This window comes from Hemicordylus capensis, chromosome 1, assembly GCF_027244095.1.
Source record: "Hemicordylus capensis ecotype Gifberg chromosome 1, rHemCap1.1.pri, whole genome shotgun sequence".
Classification (NCBI taxonomy): Eukaryota; Metazoa; Chordata; class Lepidosauria; order Squamata; family Cordylidae; genus Hemicordylus; species Hemicordylus capensis.
Window position 1 is genome coordinate 303,607,411 of NC_069657.1, and position 22,807 is coordinate 303,630,217.

General features: G+C 44.6%; 1 protein-coding gene across 9 annotated transcripts in view; it reads left to right on the forward strand.

Annotated features, from left to right (window-relative positions):
• ADGRB3 (adhesion G protein-coupled receptor B3) overlaps positions 1 to 22,807 on the forward strand; it is a 668,379-nt gene that overhangs the window by 643,972 nt on the left and 1,600 nt on the right. For 7 of the 9 annotated variants that reach the window (XM_053286712.1, XM_053286708.1, XM_053286713.1 and 4 more), the window contains 2 exons: positions 2,653 to 2,688; positions 17,312 to 17,416. In XM_053286712.1, coding sequence (XP_053142687.1) covers positions 2,653 to 2,688; positions 17,312 to 17,416 — 141 coding nt within the window. Of the gene's footprint in view, positions 1 to 2,652; positions 2,689 to 17,311; positions 17,417 to 18,510; positions 18,609 to 22,807 lie in introns of all 9 variants that reach the window. The other 2 variants (XM_053286711.1, XM_053286709.1) reach the window with 2 other exon arrangements.

Consider the following 22,807-nt stretch of genomic DNA (forward strand, 5'->3'; position numbering starts at 1 on the left):
CAATCATTAGACCACTTCTGAAGAAGCTTGCATTGGATCCCTCAGCGCTGAGCAACTATAAGCCTGTCTCCAACCTTCCATGGTTGGGCAAGGTGATCGAGAAGGTGGTGGCCTCCCAGCTCCAGGCAGTCTTGGAGGAAACTGATTATCTAGACCCATTTCAAATGGGTTTTCGGACGGGCTATGGGGTGGAGACTGCCTTGGTCTCCAGTTGACAGAGGGAGTGTGACTCTTTTGGTCCTTTTGGATCTCTCAGTGGCTTTTGATACTATTGACCATAGTATCCTTCTGGAACGTCTGAGGGGATTGTGGGTGGGAGGTACTGCTTCGCAGTGGTTCCGCTCCTACATCACTGGCAGATTCCAGGTGGTGTCTCTTGGAGACTGTTCTTCAAAATCTGAACTTTCATATGGTGTCCCTCAGGGCTCCATATTGTCTCCGATGTTGTTTAACATCTACATGAAACTGCTGGGAGAGATCATCAAGAGATTTGGTGCAGGGTGTTATCAATATGCTGATGACACCCAAATCTATTTCTCCATGTCAACATCATCAGGAGAAGGCATAACCTCCCTAAACACTTGCCTGGAGGCAGTAATGGACTGAATGAAGGATAACAAAGGATAGGATAACAAACTGAGGCTGAATCCATATAAGACAGAAGTACTTATTGTGCGAGGTCAAAACTCGGGAGATAATTTCGATCTGCCAGTTCTGGATGGGTTCACGCTCCCCCGGAAGGAACAGGTGCGCAGTCTGGGAGTGCTTCTGAATCCAAACCTCTCCCTAGTGTCACAAGTTGAGGCAGTGGCCAGAGGTGCTTTTTATCAGCTTTGGTTGATACGCCAGTTGCGTCCGTGTCTTGAGATGAACGACCTCAAAACAGTGGTACATCTGCTGGTAACCACTAAGCTGGATTGCTGTAATGCGCTTTATGTGGGGCTGCCTTTATATGTAGTCCAGAAACTGCAATCAGTTCACAAGTAGAAGTTTATTACGGTCATTGACCAGTCATTGCAGTTTGCATAATATGTTTACATTTTACATAATTTTGGAATTAATTGCTTTATGCAATTTGCAAGCAATAAAACAAAACTTGGCCACATTAATAGAAATCACAGCTTTAAAATTTGACAGCATATATTCCAGATTTAAAAGATCAGTGTGGACAGGATATTTATTTATAAGGGGGAAAATAAGGTTAGAATGACTATCCTTGTAGAATTGGCAATAGAGGATTACATAAGCAGTTGTCTTTATGTCCCCTGAGCTACAGGGGCAGCAGTGCATTGAATAACGTATTCAGTTGTATTTTCCCTCCAAGACCACAGTAGGGAGAACATTTAATCTGGCAAGGGTCAGGGATCTCCTGAATTTGGATAGCAGAATGTGGTTTCAGTAATCAGCTGGTTTGAAATTAAAACTCTGAGTGCCTATATACATTCCCCTTGACAAACGTGCACATTCCTCTTGGAGGTCTGTGTCTAGGAACCGCTGTTTGATAAAATGGATAGCCTGATCAAAACCCCAGCCAATGAGTTCTCTCTGGGATGTGCCAAGATGTTGGAGCTTCATTTGTAAGCTGTTGTCCAGGTAGATGTGAAGCTATCAGTTAGTACTAAAGGAGCGAGTCCAGTGGGGAAAAAGACCAATTTCAACAAAAATTTAATTATACAAAGCCACATTTTTATCTTTAAAGTGGTAACTCCAGCCTCTCTTCAGAGAGCAGCATTAGTAACACCACCAGGCACTTGCAGTCGGTTCACAACACGGCAGCCACGTTGGTCTCTGGGTCATCTAGGAGAGATCATATTACTCCTGTCTTGAAGGAATTGCACTGGCTACCATTTCTGGGCAAAATACAAGGTGCTGGTCATTACCTATAAAGCCCTAATCAGCTTAGGACCTGGGTATTTAAGAGAACATCTTCACCATGAGCCCCACCACCTGCTAAGGTCATTTGGAGAGGTTAGCCTGCAGCTGCCATCAACTCATCTGGTGGCTACCTGGGAATGGGCCTTCTCTGATGCTGCCCCTGGACTTTGGAATGCACCTGCTGTTGAAATAAAAGCCTCCCCATCTCTGGCAACTTTTGAAAAGGCACTGAAGACACATTTATTCACCCAGGCTTTTAATTAAAGTTATAGTTTTAAATAATTTTAATACTGGGTTTTAAATGTTTTTAATCTTTTAAATGATTTTAATTGTTAATAGATTTAATGTTTTAAATTATTTTAATTGTAAACCGCCCAGAGATGCAAGTTTTGGCAGTATAGAAATATTTAAAATAATAAATAAATAAATAAATTTGTGAGGCGAAAGGGGTGGGGAATTTGCTTTGCACAAGTTGACATGGTAGGCTTTAAAGTTGTGTTAACTGGTGTTTTAACTGTTGCTTTAATCATTGCTTTGAATTTTGTATTTTGATATTTGATTGCATTTTGTTATGTTCCGTTTTGTAAACTGCCCTGGAAATGCTGTTGAAGGGCAATATTCTGAAAAGTATTTTCAATTGGTATAAACTTTTGTTTACCAATTCAGTTAATAAAAAAAGAGAAATTGTTGAGAACAGGAATAGTTCTTTCATTTACAAACATCAAGTTAATTCACCATTTTTTTGTTTCTCCCCACCACCACCACAATGCTTAATAGAGAAGAAAATCACGTTACTCGGACCTCGACTTTGAAGTAAGTTTCCCTGTATTTCTGCTTATTCAAATTGCATTGTGTAGTGAAGTGCTTGTTTTAATAAAGGATAATAACATGTTTTAACTGTGGCTAAAATTCATATTGTGTATCCTTTGCTAAACCCATGCCCATTTAATGTAGGGTTGCCATGTCCCACAGAATTTAGGGTAGCCCCCGGATTTTGGCTCCTCCACCCAAATGCTAAATTCCACCCGGATTTACACAGATTTCAAATGTGCTGCCTGGATTTTACTCTGGATCCGATCACATGGGAGGGCAGAGAAGGAGGGAAAAGTATACACATCTGTCAAATAAATAAATAAATAAATAAATAAATGCAAATTAGTTGCTGCATAATTTGCATGATATGCAAATTAGGCCACCTGGATTTGGGAAGCTTGAATATGGCAACCCTAATTTAATGTCATATTTTTGCATTCATACATTTTCCTTTTCCAGAGCGAAGTATGTTTCCCCTTTTAGTAATAAGCATACACACATACCTCCTTACTTCATTTGTTCTCACTCTGAAGTTGCAGTAACTATTCCCCCCCCCCGATTAAATCTTTATATATATTATCCTGGGGTTGCCATCTCCTTTGAAGATTATGGCTTCCTCTCTGAGGAAAGAAGACTAGTGCTCATTTATATATGTTAATCCATGTAAATACTTGCACAGCTAGGTGCCAATTGCTGAATGCTGAAGCTGAGATGAATAAACGAAACCACAGACAGCAGTCAGTGCAAGCAGCCAGGAGTGCTGAAAACCAGTGAGGAGAAAGTCCCAAAGAGGAGAAAGCCCCAGGAATCCCTACTGCATGCTGATGTGGCTAGATCTCATCACCAGTTTCATCATTTCTAAACGTTGGACTGGAGACAGGGGCTTATCTAGGGTAGGGCAGGCAGGGCACGTGCCCCAGGCGCCACTTGAAGGGGGGGCGCCATTTTTTAAAATTTAAAAATTTAAAAAATGGCCATTGGAAAAAAATGGCCACTGCACATGCTCAAATGGCCTCTGAGAGGCCCTAGGCCATGCCAGGCCTCGCAGAGGCCATTTGAGCATGCTCAGCAGCCATTTTGTTTTCAGCAGCCATTAAAAAAAATTTTTTTAATGGCCACCGCACATGCTCAAATGGTCCCTGTGAGGCCCTAGAGGCCAGCAGGGGGAGGGGGAAACTTTGCAGACCCCCCATGGCCTTTAGGAAGCCCCCCAAAGGGGCTACAGGTAATTTTTAAAAAAATAATAATATAATATAAGTCACTGTACACATATTCAGTTTGGCACTAGGTACAGAGAATCAGGGCTTGTGAATAGGTACGTGCACAGAACCATGGAGTCCGGCACTGGGGTGGGTGTTCCTTTAAGGGTGGGGGAGGGTGTACTTACCCCTCTCACCTTTCTGAAGCCTTTTGCTGCCAAGAGGGGGAAGGGGCAGCTGCCGCCCCAAATGCTTCAAAAAATATGTGCTCTGATGGGGAAAAAGTGGTGGGAGGGATAAGTACACCCTCCCCCCACCCTTAAAGGAACACGCACCCCAGTGCCAGACCGCTGGACCGCCCCATGTCGGACCAGTCCAGAGGCCTGCAGAATGGCCTCCGGACCGGTCCGTGCACATCACTACTTGTGAATACTGAGCTGAAGCTTATGAGCTAGGATTGTATTCATTTGCTCTTACTTTGCTTCTTGTGATAAGTGAGTTAAATATGATGTCTTAATAATATGGCTACTAATGGTGAGTTTGTCTTTGAATCAGTGTGAAATCCTTAGTATTAAGGCCCACTGGGAGTTTCTTGCTTTCTTTCTCTCATTTTAACTGTCTTTCTGAAATACCAGAATATATTCCAAGCAGTGACACAGTTTACTCTGCATATCCTTTAATGATTTTCAGAGTATCTGGGAAAAGTCAAATCCTCCATTTCTTTTTAAAACGTATGTAATAGTGATGCTACAATGCATAGTAGAGAATTAGACATTAGTTTTCCAAGTACACCTCCACATAGTATTTGGGTATTTCATGAGCCCCAGCATATGGAAATTTGTCATTTTTCCAGCATTTTCTGGTCTGGCTACGTCCACTGCTAAATGGTTTTTGAAATATTAAAAGATTAACGAGCTTGACTTGTGTTTTTGAGCTGATATTATGGTAAAGTTGTCTAAAAGATGGGTGTCAGATGTTTGGACAGGGGGCGCAATTTCAGTGCTTGCCCTAGGCGCTATTTTCCCTAGATACGCCTCTGACTGGAGACTGCATCCCATAGACGCTTCCAGAGAGATCAGTGGCCGTGTACTGTGCACATGGCCACTAGGACACCAGGGGTGTGAAGCAAATGTGCAGTGATCCAGTTTCCCATGTAGTGGGTGGTGATCAGACCTACAGCTGAAGTAGCTAATGGGGTGTGGGGAAATTATGAACACATGGAACTGACTTATACCAAGTCAAGCCATTGGTCCATCTAACCCAGTTCTGTCTACTCTCAGTGGCAGTAGCTCTCCAAGCTCTCATCCGGCAGTGGCCCAAGGAATTGCAATGCCTGAGGCAAGGCACCAAATTCTGCCTTGTGCCCCTGAACCAGCCTCCTCCCCACCCCCACCCCCGGCCATCAAAACTGACCCTTGCAAACTTTGGAAGTGGCATGGGGCGGGGGGGGGAGTTGCCAGCAGCCTCCTTTTTTCTCTCTGCTTCTTGCTAGCTTTGCAAGGTGTGAGGGGAGGTGCAACTTGTGATTTTTGCAAGGGTCAGGATGGTCCCACAGATCTGCTTGCTTGGGGGAAGGGCATTTGTCAACCTGCTGGTGCCCCAGGAATCCTAAGGCAACAGCCTTACCTTGCCCCATGAAAGGACCACCCCTGGTCTCAGCCCCCCTCCTCCAAAAGACCTGGAACAGAAGCTAAAGACCTTAAGCCCTGCAAACCATGTACTCCTCCAGTGAGCTATGACCCCTTCATAGTTCCTCTGCTGCTGTTTCTAAACATCTGCTTCCAGGAATTCAGGGCTCTTGAGGACATTTCAAATTTGGCATCTAAATATGACAGAGCAGAAACGCTTACTTTATGTTTGGGAAGCATCATTTAGTTGATGTGGGTGGTCTTTATCTTAAACTTCACTCTTGGTGATGCTTTTGTCTATAACATTACTAGTCACTCGAAAAGGTTCTGTGAGATTAATGAAGTGTATGGGCTGTGCTAGCAGCTCACACACTGATCCAGCCTCATTCCTTGAAAATAAGTGCCATTATTTTCAGAGGATGTTATTTTCAAGAAATATGTTTAGTGAATCTGTGCATATTGGGAGCAGAACTTTCCCCGTCTGTTTGGTGGAATATTAATGATTTGTGGAATGTTGGTTTATGCATAAGCTTCCTGTTCGTGCAAGTTAATTATCTGATATAATTAATTGTGTGTTCTTCTTGTGAAGCTGAAGTCTCACAATGTTTGCATAGCCAATATACACTTAGGATCACTTTATCATCATTTCAGAAGCATGTACTAACTGTAATTTTAGGGGGGAAACCATCTATATCAACATGAATGGGCAGACAGGATATAGTGCAGGATATGCTGTGATCAACCTTTTTGCATTTAGGGAAGAATCTGGTTCACCATGATCACACACCTTTAAAAAGAGTTATATTAAAACTAAGTAGCAATACTAGCTTATGAATTGTCCCATATGAAATATCACAAATCCAAGAAATAGACATTACCATGTCCAATTAGGATTATTAGGAGGCTTTCATTAGGTGATGGGAGAATGCTCTCACCTGCTCCACTGCTGCTCCACACAGCTTTCTGCTGTGACAGTGCACCCTCCAGCACTCCTCGCATGGTGGTGGCGCAGCAGTGGCATGCACATGGCCTCTGTGCATGCGCAGAGACCATGTGCATGCCACCACCATGCAAGGAGTGGGGGGGTGCCACTGCAGCAGCAGGAAGCTGCGTTTAGTGACGGAGGAGCAGGTACAGACCTGCTTTCCTCACTTTTAAAGGTGCTCGATCTGTTCTTCAAATCTATGCACTAATCGCAATTCGTGCACATCCCTACTTTATGGTGACCATACTGTATTTCAAAAATGCCAGAGCTTTTGCCGCTTTAAGAGTTCTGTATTCTGTGAAAGACAGAAATTCCACAGGTGCAGGTCTCACATAATATTGTTGTGATAAAAGAAACTGTGGCATCAGATGGTTACCCTGCTTCAGAGTCCTTTCAACGAGGGGAAGTCCTATCCCCTTTGGAAATACTGTATGATGACTTTCCCACAGCTTCCCACATTGCTTGCTTGCTTGCTTGCTTGCTTGCTTGTTTGTTTCATTTATAAACCGCCCCATCCAGAGGCTCTGGGCGTGCAAATGGGATTGAGAAGGAAGCAGCAGATAGCAGAAACTGTTCCCGCTACTACATATTTTCATAACAAAGAGCCAGCCCAGTTCAAGGATTTTTTTCTAAAAAAAGAAAAACATAGATAGGACGCTAACTTTCATGTGATTCTTCCCTATCTTTCCTAGAAACATTAGCTTTATGTAGACAATTCTGGAGATATCAATACAGTAGAAGGTGGGATCACGCCCACTAGTCCTGCCTCCTGGCACCCACATGTTGATGAGCTCTTCAACACAGAACCTGTTAGCATAAGGCTGACATCCTCCTGACTAATGGAACATGCACACACAGTGGTGGGTTTAACCAGCGTTGAGGCCCAGGAGTGGCTTCACACATTTAACTACTGGTTCACACTATATTTTTGCCATCAGGGCCTTGCCTCCCTGGTATTGAAAGATGAGTTCCACTCTAATTGGTATAAGAGCCTTCATGGTAAATAGGGCAGATATGGCCTCTCACCACAATATCTACTTGACACCGTCCAAAGAAATTATTAAACAACGTATTGCAGATATGGAGAAGCAATCTGATTGAAGCCTTGTTACCACCAGTAGTATTCCAGGTGGCTTCTCAAACTACCCTCAGCCAGCTGTGTGCCTCGCAAATCTGACCACTCTAAATCAGAGGGGAGCTTTCTCGCTGGCATGGTTTAAAGCCCTTCCTTCTGCCGCTTTGGATGGCAGATCTAAGAGAATACCGCTCAGGAACTGGCCATGTCCATGTGATTCAAGCAATATTGAGTCCATCTCACATGTTCTTTTATACTGTTTATATTATAGGGACATTCACATTGCCTGGACTGGACCACTTCTAAAAAATATGCCAGGTTGATCGGAAGAATATTACACTTCTTTCTTTCTGGCAGACCAGTATACAGCAATTACAGCTGGGTAGCCAGATTCTGTGCCGCAGCATGTAAACTGAGATGGGAGCAGTTGATTAATTGTAACTGAGACCTCTGTATGTATATGTTCTGATGCTCTGTTACCCAGTCCTGTTGTTTTGATTTTATTTACTTTCAGGTTACTTCATTTTGTTTTATTTCGTCTTTTGATTGCTGGTCATTGACTGTAATAAAATTCATTCATTAAACACAGAAGAACTCCCCCAGTGACCTTGCAAGTGTGCTGTTGTGCAAGAGGCCTTGGAGTCCAGAGCACTCCCTGTGCTCTGGAAGGGCTCTGCAAGATTCGAAACATGTTGCAGTTCTTCGAAGTGTGCATGCTCTATTAGTCAGGATGTCAGCCCGTGTATAGGCTTTCTACAGCCCATCACCATCAAATGTGGAAGTTGGGAGGTAGGACCAACGAGCACAATCCTGCTTCCCTTCAAGAGAGGGCTATAGTACACCCCGCTGAAACAGAGAAAAGATGCAAGTAAAGTTTGGAGCATTTCAAATTCCAGAGTCACTGGACACTATTGTTATTCGCATTTTGATGGTGCATAAAAGAAAACAAACATTTAAAAGCCATCTATTTAACAATTCTTATAGAATTTAATACCAAGTAAGATGCTTGTGATGCATTAGTAACCAAATCAAACAACCAAATGCAATTATAATTTTTTTATATAAGGTGAAATTATATAATCACAGCACTAAGGAAGTCTTGTGAGTCATACAGTGCCATTTAGAAGGTCAGAAATTCAGTGAGATTCTCTCTTAGAATTTTTCTCTATAGCAACTGATTCAAAGACGTCCTTTCTATCACTAAGGAGAGCAGATTTCAGTTTCTGATAAATACGGATGCTACTATACACGTCCAAAACATTCTGTTCTCCTTTATCTGTCATCCTGTTACATATTTTCAATTGTCTGGTAAAGTGTTTATAAAAATGTGTTTGCATTTTGCCAAGTTGGACAGCTGCTGCTTCTTTTGGAACTTCTAGGAAGTTCTGTTGTTCAAAAGGGTGTTATCACTAGGGATGTGCATGAATCTGTTTGGCTTGGAGGAGAGCTGGTCTTGTGGTAGCAAGCATGACTTGTCCCCTTAGCTAAGCAGGGTCCACCCTGGTTGCATATGAAAGGGAAATGATGTGCGAGCACTGTAAGAGATTCCCCTCAGGGGATGGAACCACTCTGGGAAGAGCAGAAGGTTTCAAGTTCCCTCCCTGGCTTCTCCAAGATAGGGCTGAGAGAGATTCCTGCCTGCAACCTTGGAGAAGCCGCTGCCAGTCTGTGAAGACAATACTGGGCTAGATAGACCAATGGTCTGACTCAGTACATGGCAGCTTCCTATGTTCCTTGTCCAGTAGGGATGCGCTGAATCGCTTTGGTGTGGCCCGCCAAATAGTTTCAGCGGGGCGGGGAGTGGTACCTTCAAGCACAAGTAAAGCTGGTCCTCGCCTGCTCCTCTGCCACCCCACAACATTTCCTGGTGTGGAGAAGTCCATGCGTGGCTGTGGGGCTGCACCCTGTAGCCTGCTCACGGTGGCGGGAGGCACAGGGATGCAGCTGCACACAGACTTCTGAGTGGCACAGTGCTGCACCAGGAAATGAGGTGGGGTGGAGGAGGAGCAGGTAAGGACTGGCTTAAAGCTACCACTCCCCACCCCACCGAAACCATTTGTGCACATCCCAAATTATCACAGGCATTGCCATGCTGGGGAAGTTTGACAAATGAGCTGCACATCTTGGAAAGGAGCTGCACTATGGCTCAAACGCATAGGTTTGCATCTCTTAGTTTGTCATCTAAAATCCACCTTTCTCTTGCAGACATAGACATCAAGAGTAAGGTGTCCAACAGCAGAGTCAGGAGCACCACAGGCCAAGCACAATCCTTCCCCTGGCTGGAGAGATGCCCTATTCATGTTTAGGGCTTCAGTTTAAGGCAGCTTATTCCCCAGTAATCAGTTGCCCTAGAGATGACTGTTGTTGTTGTTGTTGTTACATTTTATATCCCGCTCTTCCTTCAAGGAGCCCAGAGCGGTGTACTACATACTTCAGTTTCTCCTCACAATAATCCTGTGAAGTAGGTTAGGCTGAGAGAGACGTGACTGGCCCAGAGTCACCCAGCAAGTATCATGGCTGAATAGGGATTTGAACTCGGGTCTCCCCGGTCCTAGTCCGGCACTCTAACCACTACACCAGGCTTCAGGGACCTAGGCATGTGGATAAACCATCTGAGAGAATTCTCTGAAACTAGCCGACCCCACACAGAGCATCTGCGTGCGCTTTGGGGCCAACGGTTACCTCTTCCCCCCTACCTTCTGCCCCAGTCTCTGCTTCCTGACCATGGTCAGCCCATGCCAGGCCCAGCCACCTCTCCTCCCCACCACCACTTCTGTCCCCTTTCTTTCCCCCCTCCCAGACCTTGCCTCCGCGGCCAGGCCAGGCCCGCTGCTGCCACTTGCCTCCGCGGCCAGGCCTGGCCTGCCACCACCGCTGGCCTCCGTGGCCTCCGTGGCTGGGCCGGGCCGGGCCAGCCACTGCCTCTGGCCTCCGTGGTGAGGCCAGGCCCACCACCTCTGGCCTCCGTTGCTGGGCCTGCCGCCGCCATGGTGACCAATCCTCCTGGATGCGCCTCAGCCAATCAGGTGCCTCCGCCGCCCAGCCAATCAACTGGGTGCCAAGACACACATTCTAAGGTGCATCCAGGAGAATTGAATATATAGATATTTCCCTTGGGAGAAAGCTTCACATCCTCTCTGAATGTCAGTTTCTCCCTGAGAGGAATCTTGAAATACTCTGGATTTCTTTGAAGAGAAATGTCAGTCCCAGCCCAAGATGGAACAGCCTCCCTCACATGGCTCAGGAGTGGTTGCCCATTGTGTTTCAGCTCTTTTCTGGCTGGAGTGAGTAGGGGAAGGAGGCTGTCATGGTAGCTTATTGAAAAGTTTGGCCCAGCTATATAGGGATATAGACACAGATCTCATGCATATAGGAGCCCTATTCAGACATTATAGCCCCATGGACAGTGAGTGAACACAGGATCAGTCCCATTATCAGCTACTCACTCCACACTCTCATTGACCACAACCCCCAGACCCAGGGAAATAGGGAGCTTGACCGCAGCCAGAGGACATCCTCCGGTGGCTCCCCCGTCCCCTAGGCTTTACAATCGTTCATGCAGAGCATGCACCCCAATCCACCCCCCCTATGTCTTCCAGCAGATGCAAGGTGGTGGGGCCAATGCCGAGGTCGGGGCATGTCATCCATAGCCAAGCATCCCTTCCCCAGTCAGCAGTTTGTAGAATCGCAGTCTGGGAGCTCCTCCCCTGCCTTCCTGAGGAGGCAGGGAAAGGAGCTCCCAGTCAGAGATTCCACAAACTGCTGAATGGGGAACGGGAGCTTTGCTGCAGCTGATGGGGCCGTCCTCAGCACTGGCTTCTGACCCCAGATGCAGGGGGTGGGGCCAATGCCGCAGAGAGGGTCCATTCAGACCCTCTCTCATCCCTCCCTAGTCAGCATTTCATTGAAACACTGACTGGCTGAGCTCCCCCCCGCCGCAACCAGCACAGCCAGCATTTTGGTGAAACATTGGCAGGGGAACCCTGGCAGCCCTCCCCCCCAGACCCTGGTGGCAGGGGGATGATCACACACACCCCTTGCTTCATGGTCCACACGCCCCTGCCCAGATCTCTGCACTTGGCACTTATCTTCAGACTGCAGTGCAAATCACATGAAGGAGGATCCCTCGCTGCATACAGAGCTGTTCTCTGCAGACAAACACACTGGGAAGTCTCTCTGGTAAGAGATACCCTTCTATTACAGCAGAGTGCACAGAGGCAAAACACAGCGGAGTCTGCCCAGGCATGCGTGTTTGCTGAGAGCAAAAGAAACTTGGAGCCAGTTCATAGTTTCAAATCAATATAAGGAGTCTTCATTGGAGAACTCCATTCTAGATAAGAAAGTGGAGGGATAGTATCTCTAATCTAGCTAGCTAGCTGGATGCAGTCAGATGCTGTCTGCATCTCGGTGCACGGATGGTGCAGAGAGAGGCAAATGTGTGTTAGGGAGAAGAAGAAGGGAGGGAGGCAGGCAGGCAGGCAGGCAGGAAGTCCCTGAGAGTAGCAATCTACATATCAAAGGGATAGTGTCAGAGCATTAGAGAGGAGGGATGACCAATGTCTTGACCCCCTCTAGTCCTCTGACTCACTAATCTGTCCCCCTCTGTCATTGAGACATGAGACAGCTCAGAGTCCTTCACTTCCAACACACACTATGGCCCAGCAAGTACATTGGTGCAGGAGGCATGGCTAGCCAGTGCACTCCCACTTGCCCTCTTTCACGTGATTGGGCATAAGATCTGAATAGGATGAAGCAGCACATTGGCATCTATTCCATTTCAGCAACTGCTGTACCAAACAGATACATGCTGCAGGAAGCTGTCCCCAGATCACAAGTTCCCTGTGACGCATGCCTGTGATATGCGCTTGGGCTTTGAAACACAGCCTTGTAAAGTGTATTGTATGGGTGCCCCGTGTACAAACTTATGTTACAGAAGCTGTGGAAAGGAGCAGCTCCACAGCTCCCCCACCTGTCTTCCTAGTTACCCGTGTATGACATGAAGGTATGTCACCGTGTTTCCTTGTCTGTGCTCCACTTCATTAGCTACCACTTGTCAAAGTGGAGAGACTGAGTGGGAACACATCTACAGTGGTCCCTCGACTTACAAACTACTCGACATAAGTATTTTTCGAGTTACAAACGGCAGTTTTAGATCCGGTTTTAGATGTGGTTTTTTCGACTTACAAATTTTTAGATGGGGTTTCCTCGACTTACAAATTTTTAGATGGGGTTTCCTCGACTTACGAATTTTACATGCGGTTTCCTTGACTTGCCTGCCTGTTTACTGCCTGTTTATTCTTGAAAAGAAATGTTCCTGTGCAGTTTGCAAGTCTTACTGGGGGTCTGGGTCTTTTTTCTAGGCTCCGGAACGCATTAATCCGTTCCCAGTGCATTCCTATGGGAAACCGCTTTTCGACTTACGAATTTTTCGACTTACAAATGTGCATTCGGAACGGATTAATTTCGTTAAGTAGAGGGACCACTGTATATGTTAGCAAGGAAGAGAAGATTTTCTATTCCCTGTGCCAGGCACATCATTCCTGTAATGCCTAGTTACAGGCAAACATTCCGTATATTTAAAATATATTCAGCGGCCCACATGCTGTGCTGTCCACAGCAGCTGAACAAAAGAAGGGCTGCACATTTGTAGTGAACCCTCCAGATACCTGTAGTGAAGGCTTCTCTTGCAGCCAATCATGCACAGAAGTGATAGGGAAAGCAATTTTCACTTCTCTCCCCTTGCTGCCAAAGAATTTCCCACTTGCCGTAATATGTCCCTGAGAATCTCACAACCCTCAGGGACATATTTCTGCAAGCAGAACGGTCTTTTGTAACTAGGAAAGCGAAGCAAAAATCACCTCCACACATGCTCAGCTGCAGGAGAAGCCTTTACTGCAGGTATGCTGAAGACTCCCTACAAGCACTCAGCTCTTTTTTCCACCCACGTACTGCTATGCAGCATGTGGACCACCATTTCTGCCTATTTAATTCTCCAGGTAACGAAGCTTGCTTAGCTCCCATTGAGATCAATGTATATTTTCAAGTAAGTGTCACAAGGATGATAGTCTTATTGCTTGGTCCTATCTGCATTTATTCCCAGGAAGTATGCTTAGAATTGCTGCTTTTGTTCCACAATTCTATCTTCTTCTTCTTCTTTTAGGTTGGCAACCCCTCCCCACAGCTGAAAAAAAACCTGTTTAATTTCCTATATTTGGGCTCCTTGCTTAACCAATAATCATTTTGGAAGTGGAACCAGTCTTTTGAAACTGTGTGTGTGTGTGTGTGTGTGTGTGTGTGTGTGTGTGTGTGTGTGTGTAGAGCTGAGTTTGCTATGGAGCATTAGCAGCCATAAGATTAATATCTTGTAAATCTCCAGCAAGTCACTTATGCGCGACTGCCTTCATAAATCTAGGTCAGCTATCTCTTAGACACATTAATGTTTTGCAAGAAGGATCTTACTAAATATTGAAGAACTGTTTCCTATTTTCTCTCCACAATTGTGAGGTTAATTGGTTTATAATTGCTTGCTATGGTCTCATGCCCATATTATGAGTTATGTTGCCCCTTCTTTAGGCATCAGAAATCTCTGTCGTCAAGAAACTTCCTCACAATCATTGTTACTCTGATAACCCTGCTCCTAAGCTAATATACACAGGGTCAACACTCATAACTTCCCAAATATATTGTGGTCAGATTAGTCTCTGTGCAGCCCAATCCTGTGCATGTTTACTCAGAAGTTCCACTGACTGAAATGGGATTTACTCCCTAGTAAAAGTAGAGAAGTTGCAGTCTTTGTGCATTGTTGTGTAGTGCTGGTAAAATGTATGGCCAACAGGGCAGCAATCTTGTTCTCATGTTGTAAATATTCAAATAAGAGATAAATTGCTTGAATTATAACCTGACAAAATACTTTTCCAGAGCCACCTTTACACACTCTGATGTTGAGTAATATTCTTTTCAACTTGGTGGTGGGGAGTGTTTATTATGAGTCACTCTAGCAATTTGGAAGCTCTGATGAGCACAGTTGTGATCGAAACTGGCAGAGCCTCCAAAGAGGGGGAGGCTCCATTTGTCACCTTCTTCCTCCATTTTTCCACTTCAGCCTGTGTTGCCATACGGTACATTGCAGTCCCTGGGAGATGAGTAGGATTAGGATCAAGAGAAAGTGGGAATACAGAGCTGTATTCAAAGTCATCCTTACATTTGCACAAGGGGACATTTCCCATCCATTACCCTTCTTGCTGAAGCCTCCTGTGCCACATATATCCTGTTCTGGAAGATCTCCCAAGGGGGCTGCAGAGGGAAGGGAGGATTGTTTAAAAAAAAAATGCCCCCCACAGCACACATGAACACAAATGCCTTCCATCTGGGGAGTACGGGATGTAAGGCTTTGGGTTCATGGGCATCTACAGAGGTTGTAGAAGCTGGATGTATTTAGCACATTGACCAGGCCTGATCTAGTGCAGAGCTTAATTAGTAAATGGTTACTTTTGTTCGACACAGGGTGAGACCAGTTTTTCTCACTGCTTTGGGAGCTGCAGTCCCAGTTTTTAGACAGGCTTTCTGTTCAATGTGATCAAGCTACCTCAGCTTGTGTTCTCTACTGCTGTCATGTGCCAAATGAATGTAATGTTCATAAGAATTCGTAGAATACCACAGCACTAATTGTTGCATGAGCTTGTACATCAGATGATCTTGACCATATGGAAAAATTAGTTCTTCCTGTTCATTATGTGCTGGCCAGTTGTAGCCCTGTACCCAAGATTTCACAAGATCTCCGCACCAGAACAAAATAACTAGTGAAATATCCCTTTCCCATGAGCATTCCCCCTGGCCTGGTGCTGTGAATTGAGCTGGCACAAAAGAAATGCAACCAGTTTCATAAGCTACATACAACCTGGGAATGTGGAAGCAAAACCATATGAAACCCAGTAGAACTTCCAGTAGAACTCAAGTCCCATAATACTCAGTAGAACATAGGACTGGGCTGCATGATTGCTGCCACATCAATACTGTGGTGATGGCTTTCCATCACTATAATAACTGTGGATGCTGGCTGGTGTACAGTTGCTGGAACACTCTGCCTTGGGGCGGTTATGGACTTGTAAGCAGCCTTGATGCTCTTGAGAAGTAGCAGCTGCAAACAGCACTGCCACAGCGTCAAAGTTGCTTATGAGGCCCAGCAGCCCCAGGATAGAGGCACTGTGTTCTGGCCACAGTTTGCTCACTGAGCATCCTAAGGAGAAACACATAGAACTGTTCACTCATTCATATTCAACCTATTAAATATGGAAACAAAACAGAAAACCTTTTAAACATTTACTTTACAGATTTGGTTTTAGTTGCCAAGCAATAGAGAACTTTAACAATCATGGATGTTCTGTTCACAGCTTATGTATGTCAGCACAAAAGAAATAGCTCTGGCTTTGGGTAATTCAGTAGAGGGAAGGAGAAAAAGCAACACTCTTTATCCAGGAACAGGGGCGTATCTAGGGTAGGACAGGCAGAGCACGTGCCCTGGGCACCACTTGAAGGGGGGCACAAACTCTTAAAATTATTTTTTTTTAAAAAAAATTGCCACCAAAAACAAAATGGCCACTGCACATGCTCAAATGGCCTCTGTGAGGCCCTAGGCCATGCCAGGCCTCACAGAGGCCATTTGAGCATGCACAGTGGCCATTTTGTTTTCAGCAGCCTTTTTAAAAAAAACAACAATTATTTTTAAAAATGGCCACAGCACATGCTCAAATGGTCTCTGCAAGGCCCTAGAGGCCAGCGGTGGGAGGGGTAACCTTTGCAGATGCCCCCCTCCCATAGCCTATAGGAAGCGCCCCGAAGGGGCTACAGGTTTTTTAAAAATAATTTAATATAATATAATATGTCACTGTACACATATTCAGTTTGCCACTATGTACAGAGAATCAGGGCTTATAAATACAGAGCGGAAGCTTATGAGCTAGGATTGTATTCATTTGCTCTTACTTTGCTCCTTATGATAAGTGAGTTAAATGTGGTGTCTTAACAATATGGCTATTAATGGTGAGTTAGTCTTTGAATCAGTGTGAAATCCTTAGTATTAAGGCCCACTGGGAGTTTCTTGCTTTCTTTCTCTCATTTTAACTGTCTTTCTGAAATACTAGAATATATTCCAAGCAGTGACACAGTTTACTCTGCATAACCTTTAATTATTTTCAGAGTATCTGGGAAAAGCCAAATTCTCCATTTATTTTTAAAACTGATGTAATAGTGACGCTACAATGCATAGTAGAGAATTAGATAGGCACTTCTGTTTAGTTTTCCAAGTACACCTCCACATAGTATTTGGGTATTTCATGAGCCCCAGCATATGGAAATTTGTCATTTTCCAGCATTTTCTGGTCTGGCTATGTCCACTGCTAAATAGTTTTTGAAATTTTAAAAGATTAACGAGCTTGACTTATATTTTTCAGCTGATATTATGGTAAAGTTATCTAAAAGATGGGTGTCAGATGTTTGGAGAGGGGGCGCAATTTCAGTGCTTGCCTTAGGCGCTATTTTCCCTAGATACGCCTCTGTCCAGGAAGTATATTGCAAAGATCAAATAGAAGACGTTGCAATTCATTTCCATGTCAGGTGTCTATAGGAAAGCGCCCAGCCAAACTCAATTTGCTTTATTGAGTTGGAGGAAATAATGGTTCTTCTAAAACAGTGCCATGATTTATTATAAAATATTAAGCCATTCTGTTCCATTTTGCAGAAGGTCATGCATACGAGGAAGAGGCACATGGAATTGTTTCAGGAATTAAATCAGAAATTTCAGACACTAGACAGATTTCGAGATGTACCAAAATCAGGCAGTATGGTAAGTATATTATTTTTTGACATTGTATTATACACTCCTAATATTGATTGATTGATTGATTGATTGAGGATTAGGTAGCCAATATGGTGAAGTGATTAGAGTGTTGGACTCGGACTGAGGAGAGTTGGGTTGAAATATCCACTCACCATGTAGCTCACCTTGGCCTAGTCACACTCTCCCTCAGTCCAACTTACTTCACAGGGTCATTGTTAGGATACTGTAATTCACTTTCTCCTCTGTGAACTCTTTGAAGGAAGTGTGGAATAGAACTGTTAGCAACGAGAAAAAAGATTAGTCAATAATTTCTCTTATTATTCACAGTGAAAAATACCCACTAAGTTAAGAACTAAAACTGAAGCCGGTGGCTAGATGGATTGGGATTGGATGAGGAAAACCTAATTTAAATTCCTGCTCAGCTACAGATCTCATTGGGTAGCCTGGGGCAAACCGCGGCTTCCCAGTTTAACCTACTTTCCAGGGTTGTTATGCAGGTAAAATAAGCTTCATGTACAGTGCAAGAGCTCCCTGCATGAAAGGTGGAATAACACAAATATTTAGTTCTCAGACTTCCATCATGCACCAGTGTTACCAGTTTCATCACACAGGAAGGTGGCACAAATGGAGAGCTGGCATGCCAGTCTGCACGACCCTCCTTCTCACAGCACTCCTTTGCTATGCTTTCCCAGAATTTCTCTCTTAGGAACATAGGAAGCTGCCTAATTCCGAGTCAGACCATGGGTCCATCTAGCTCAGTATTGTCTACACAGACTGACAGTGGCTTCTCCAAGGTTGCAGGCAGGAGTCTCTCTGTACTGACAGGGACAGTTTTCCACCGGAAGACCGTTATATCTGAGGAGGGGAAAGTTTTAGTGCCTGTCTCAGGAGTTCATCCGTGGGTCATTTTTAACAAGCTCTTCTCCTTATCAGCAGCTGTACCTGCTTATCAGAACTGCCATGAGAAACTATAAGCAGTGAGTTGCCTCTCATTGAGCACCTGCTTCTTTACTCATTATATAGTGATATGTAAGCCAAGAAAACTGTATTATGTAGTTTGTTTTGTCTAAAGTCATGTATAAGAGACAACCTTTCCTTAGAATGCTGGATCTCATCATGGACCAGCGCGCAGGTGCCACGACCCTCGCCGGAGCACATCCCCTACCGCAACGGGGTCCCCGGTAGTGTTTCGAGGGACGTAAGCCTCATATCTCTTTGTCTTTCTTTGATTAAAATACCATCTATCTCATCTTCTGTCTGTGTGTTTCTCTGTCTTGGCACCAGGAAGGGACCGTTCCCTCAGGCACACCACTCTCTCAGCCCTATATTGGAGATGCCAGGGAGAGAACAGGGAACCATCTGCAAGCATGCAGATGCTCTTCCCAGAGCAGCCCCATCCCCTAAGGGACTCACAGGACTCCCATTCAAAAGCAAACCAGGGCGGATCCTGCTTATAAGCAGGGGTTCTCAATCTTGGGTTCCCAGATATTGTTGGACAACAATTCCCATCATCCCCAGCCACAATAACCAATGTCTTTGTGGTTGATTAAAAATGAAGATTCAATATAAAGATTTATTTGTTTATTATATTTTTGCACTGCCCCAAATATCTGTCTCTGGGCGGTCTATAGCAATATAAACAAAACAGAAATTAAAACATTAAAACAATTTAAAACCACAATTCTAGTTAAAAAGATGCCTGAATAAATGTATCTTTAGAGACTTCTTAAAAGTTGTCAGAGAAGGGGAGGCTCTTATTTCAGCAGGGAGCACATTCCAGAGTCTTTGGGCAGCAACAGAAGAGGCCCATCTCTGTAACCACCATATGAGCTGGTGGCTACTGCAGATGAACCTCTCCAGATGATCTCAATGGGCAATGGGGCTCATAGTGGAGGAGATGTCATCTTAAATACCCAGGGCCTAAGCTGTTTAGGGCTTTATAGGTTATACAGCAGCTTGTATTTTGCCCTGAAACTTATTGGTAGCTAGTGCAGTTCTTTTAATATAGGAGTAATATGTCCTGTCCAAGATGGCCTGGAGACCAACCTAGCTGCCATATTCTGTACCAACTGCAGTTTCCAGACTACATACAAAGGCAGTCTCACATAGAGCGCATTGCTATAGTCAAGTCTGGAGGTTACCAGCACAGGTTTGCATCCAGAAACACTCCCGGACTGCATAGCTGTTTCTTCTGGGGAAGTGTGACCCCATCCAAAACCGACAATCAAAAGTTGGAACTCCTGAGTTCCAACCCTTCACAATAAGTACCTCCATCTTATGTGGATTTATTCTCAGTTTGTTATATGACTATGATGAATATTTATATACCACTTTTCAACAAAAGTTCCCAAAGCAGTTTACATAGATATAAAAAAAGAAATACATCCTCCATCCAGCCCATCATTGCTTCCAAGCAGGCATTTGGGGAAGTTATGCCTTCTCCTTATTATATTGACATGGAGCAATAAATTTGGGTGTCATCAGCATAATGATAACACCCTACACGTGATGATCTCTCCCAGCAGTATCATGTACATGTTAAAGAGCATTGGAGACAGTATGGAGCCCTGCGGGATGCCCTATAAACATTCACATTTTGAAGAACAACAGTCTCCAAGTGACACCATCTGGAATCTGCCCAAGAGGTAGGCGCAGAACCACCACAAAGCAGTGCCCTCCCACTCCCAATCCCCTCAGACACTCCAGAGGGATACTATAGTCAATAGTATCAAAAGATGCTAAGTGATCCAAAAGGACCAACAGAGTCACACTCCCTGTGTCAATTTCCCATTGGAGATCATCCAGTAGACTGACCAAGGCAGTCTCCACTCCATGGCCTGCCTGAAAACCAGTTTGAAATGGGTCTAGTTAGTGTCTTCCAATTCTGTCTGGAGCTGGGAGGCCACCACCCTCTTAATCACCTTGCCCAACTACAGAAGGCTGGAGACAGGCCTATAGTGGCTCAACTCTGAGGAATCCAATGCAGGCTTCTTCAGAAGAGGTCTAATGATTGCCTTCTTAAGACAGGAAGATATCCTGCCCTCCCTCAAAGAAGCATTATAATATCTACCAGGCCTTCTACAGCAACCCCCCTGCCTGAAAGTAGAAGCTATGTTGGACAAGGGGCAAGAGATCAGGTGGTAGACAGCACCATTCCAAGCAGCAGATATACATATCATCATGAGTCACAAACTGAAAGTGATACAACTTAACCGCATAAGAGGAGTTGCTGGACACCTCCACATTAGACACTGCAATAATTGTAGGGTCTGATCTAAGTTGGCCTGAATATGAGAAATTTTATCCAAAAATAACTCATTAAAACATCACAACAGATAATTAATAGTTCTAAATTCTCGTTCGAGGGAGTAAAGACACACACTAGCCCTCTCACAACCCTAAACAACTCTGCTGGACGTGAGCTTGTGGATGCAATACAGGCAGAAAAGGAATGCTTCTTTGCTGCACATATTGACTGAACATAAGTCTTCAAGTGTGCTCTATGCTGTATTCTGTCAGATTCACGTTGACTCTTTCTCCAGTTGCACTCCAGTCATCTACTTCACCACTTCAGCTCCTGTAGTTCTTCCATATGCCAAGGGGCCAAATTTGAAGCGGGTCAGAGAGGACACTTGGGAGCATTCATGTCTACTGCCCTGATGAATTTGCTGTTCCAGTTCTCCACCAGAACATCAACAAGATCACCGGCACAGCCAACACTAAATCCTTCCAAGGCTTCTTGGAATCCTATTGGATCCAATAACCTTCTCGGGCGGACCATCCTTATAGGCCCCTCACCCATGCAGAGATGGGACATGATTATGAGTCCAACCTTAACCAGATGGTGGTCCATCCATTACAATGAGGAGATCACAAGAGTTCACCCTTGGAACACCACCCTGATCAGAGTGAAAGAATAGACCAAGTGTGTGTCCAGCAACTTGCAACGGTCCCGAGACCGCTTGGGATAGGCCCATAGTTGTCATGAACTTATGGGCCATCTCGGACAACTTGATCTCAAAGTGAACATTGAACCACAAGCCTGGGAGACTCCAAGCCCAAATCTATCAACTCAGTTGGGGACTCTGTTGGGCAGCAGGGTGATTGGTACACCAACAAAAGTCCCAGTCTATCCCTGGTCCTCAAACTTAAGTACACACATTCAATATGGTCAGACACTTCTTCAGATATTCTGGTAAGGGAGATGTTATTCTTATAGACCACAGCCACTCTACCTCCCCACCCATGTCTTCTCACCTGCTTCTCAACAAAGCACCCTGCAGGGAGAAACTGGGACCAAACTGGGCCACCAGCCTCCCCCAACCAAGGCTTTGTGATACATACCAGGTTGGCCCCTTCATCCATAATCAGATCATGGGTGATTTCTTATTTATTCTGGACTGACAAGGACACCCTCCACACACTCCATTTTCCATTTCCAGACAAGCCTAGACACATTGTAAACTAACTTCGCCCAAGACTCAGCAACAGAAGCCTTCTCAGCCAGAGCTTCAGCTTCTTATGCAACCATAAAATAACATGCTGCGCCCCAGCCCTCAGTCCCACACTGAAGGCCGGCTGCCTACTGCCGACTGCTCTGCTGACCACAGCCATAGTGAATCCTCATCCTTTAAAGCCCCAGAAACCCAGAATCTCTCCTCTCATGAGACAGGGCTACTGTCATTAGTGCTCACAAGTGTAGATTTTCAGGCAATCAGGAAAGGAAGGCCGGAACTCTAACAAAGGCAATGGAACAAGAGCTGAGCAGAGCGGATCTTCTGGCTGTCGAGGCCAGGCAAGAGGAGTGGGAGGCTTAAATTAATCTCCCAGTCCATGCAGGGACTTGGACTGGGATGCAGAACTTAACATTTTGTGCATATTAGCAAGTACCTTATTAGCTTCAGCATAAGCTAAAAAGGATCCCATGTTAGCAGGAAACACTAATGTTTGGCAAAGCTCATTAATTTGTTTCTTTCATTTGATGTATCTCCACAATGATGAGCTCCCACATTTTCTATGATCATTGATTTACCAAATGAATTTTAATAGGCTCCCCCCCCTTTTTTTTTCTTTTCTTTTTGGCAGCAAGCTCTATTTTTGCTACCATTAAAAGGAAATAAATCCTTATGACTGGTGAACATATTATAGCCATGTAAAGACCAGTAAAGATTTTGGAGTAGTGAGGGTCTGAAATCATATTTTCTTTATGATTTCACATACTGCTGATTGTGAAAGCATATTTGGGGGGGTTGGTGGGTGGCTGAAAATAATTCCAGCTCTAAAAACAATTAAGAAGAGTATGTATGTTTCATTTCCGTATCAACTTGGGCAATGATAAGTGGCACAAACTGTATGTCTAGCAGGCTTATGTTTTGCTGAGCCTTCAAAAGAAAGACC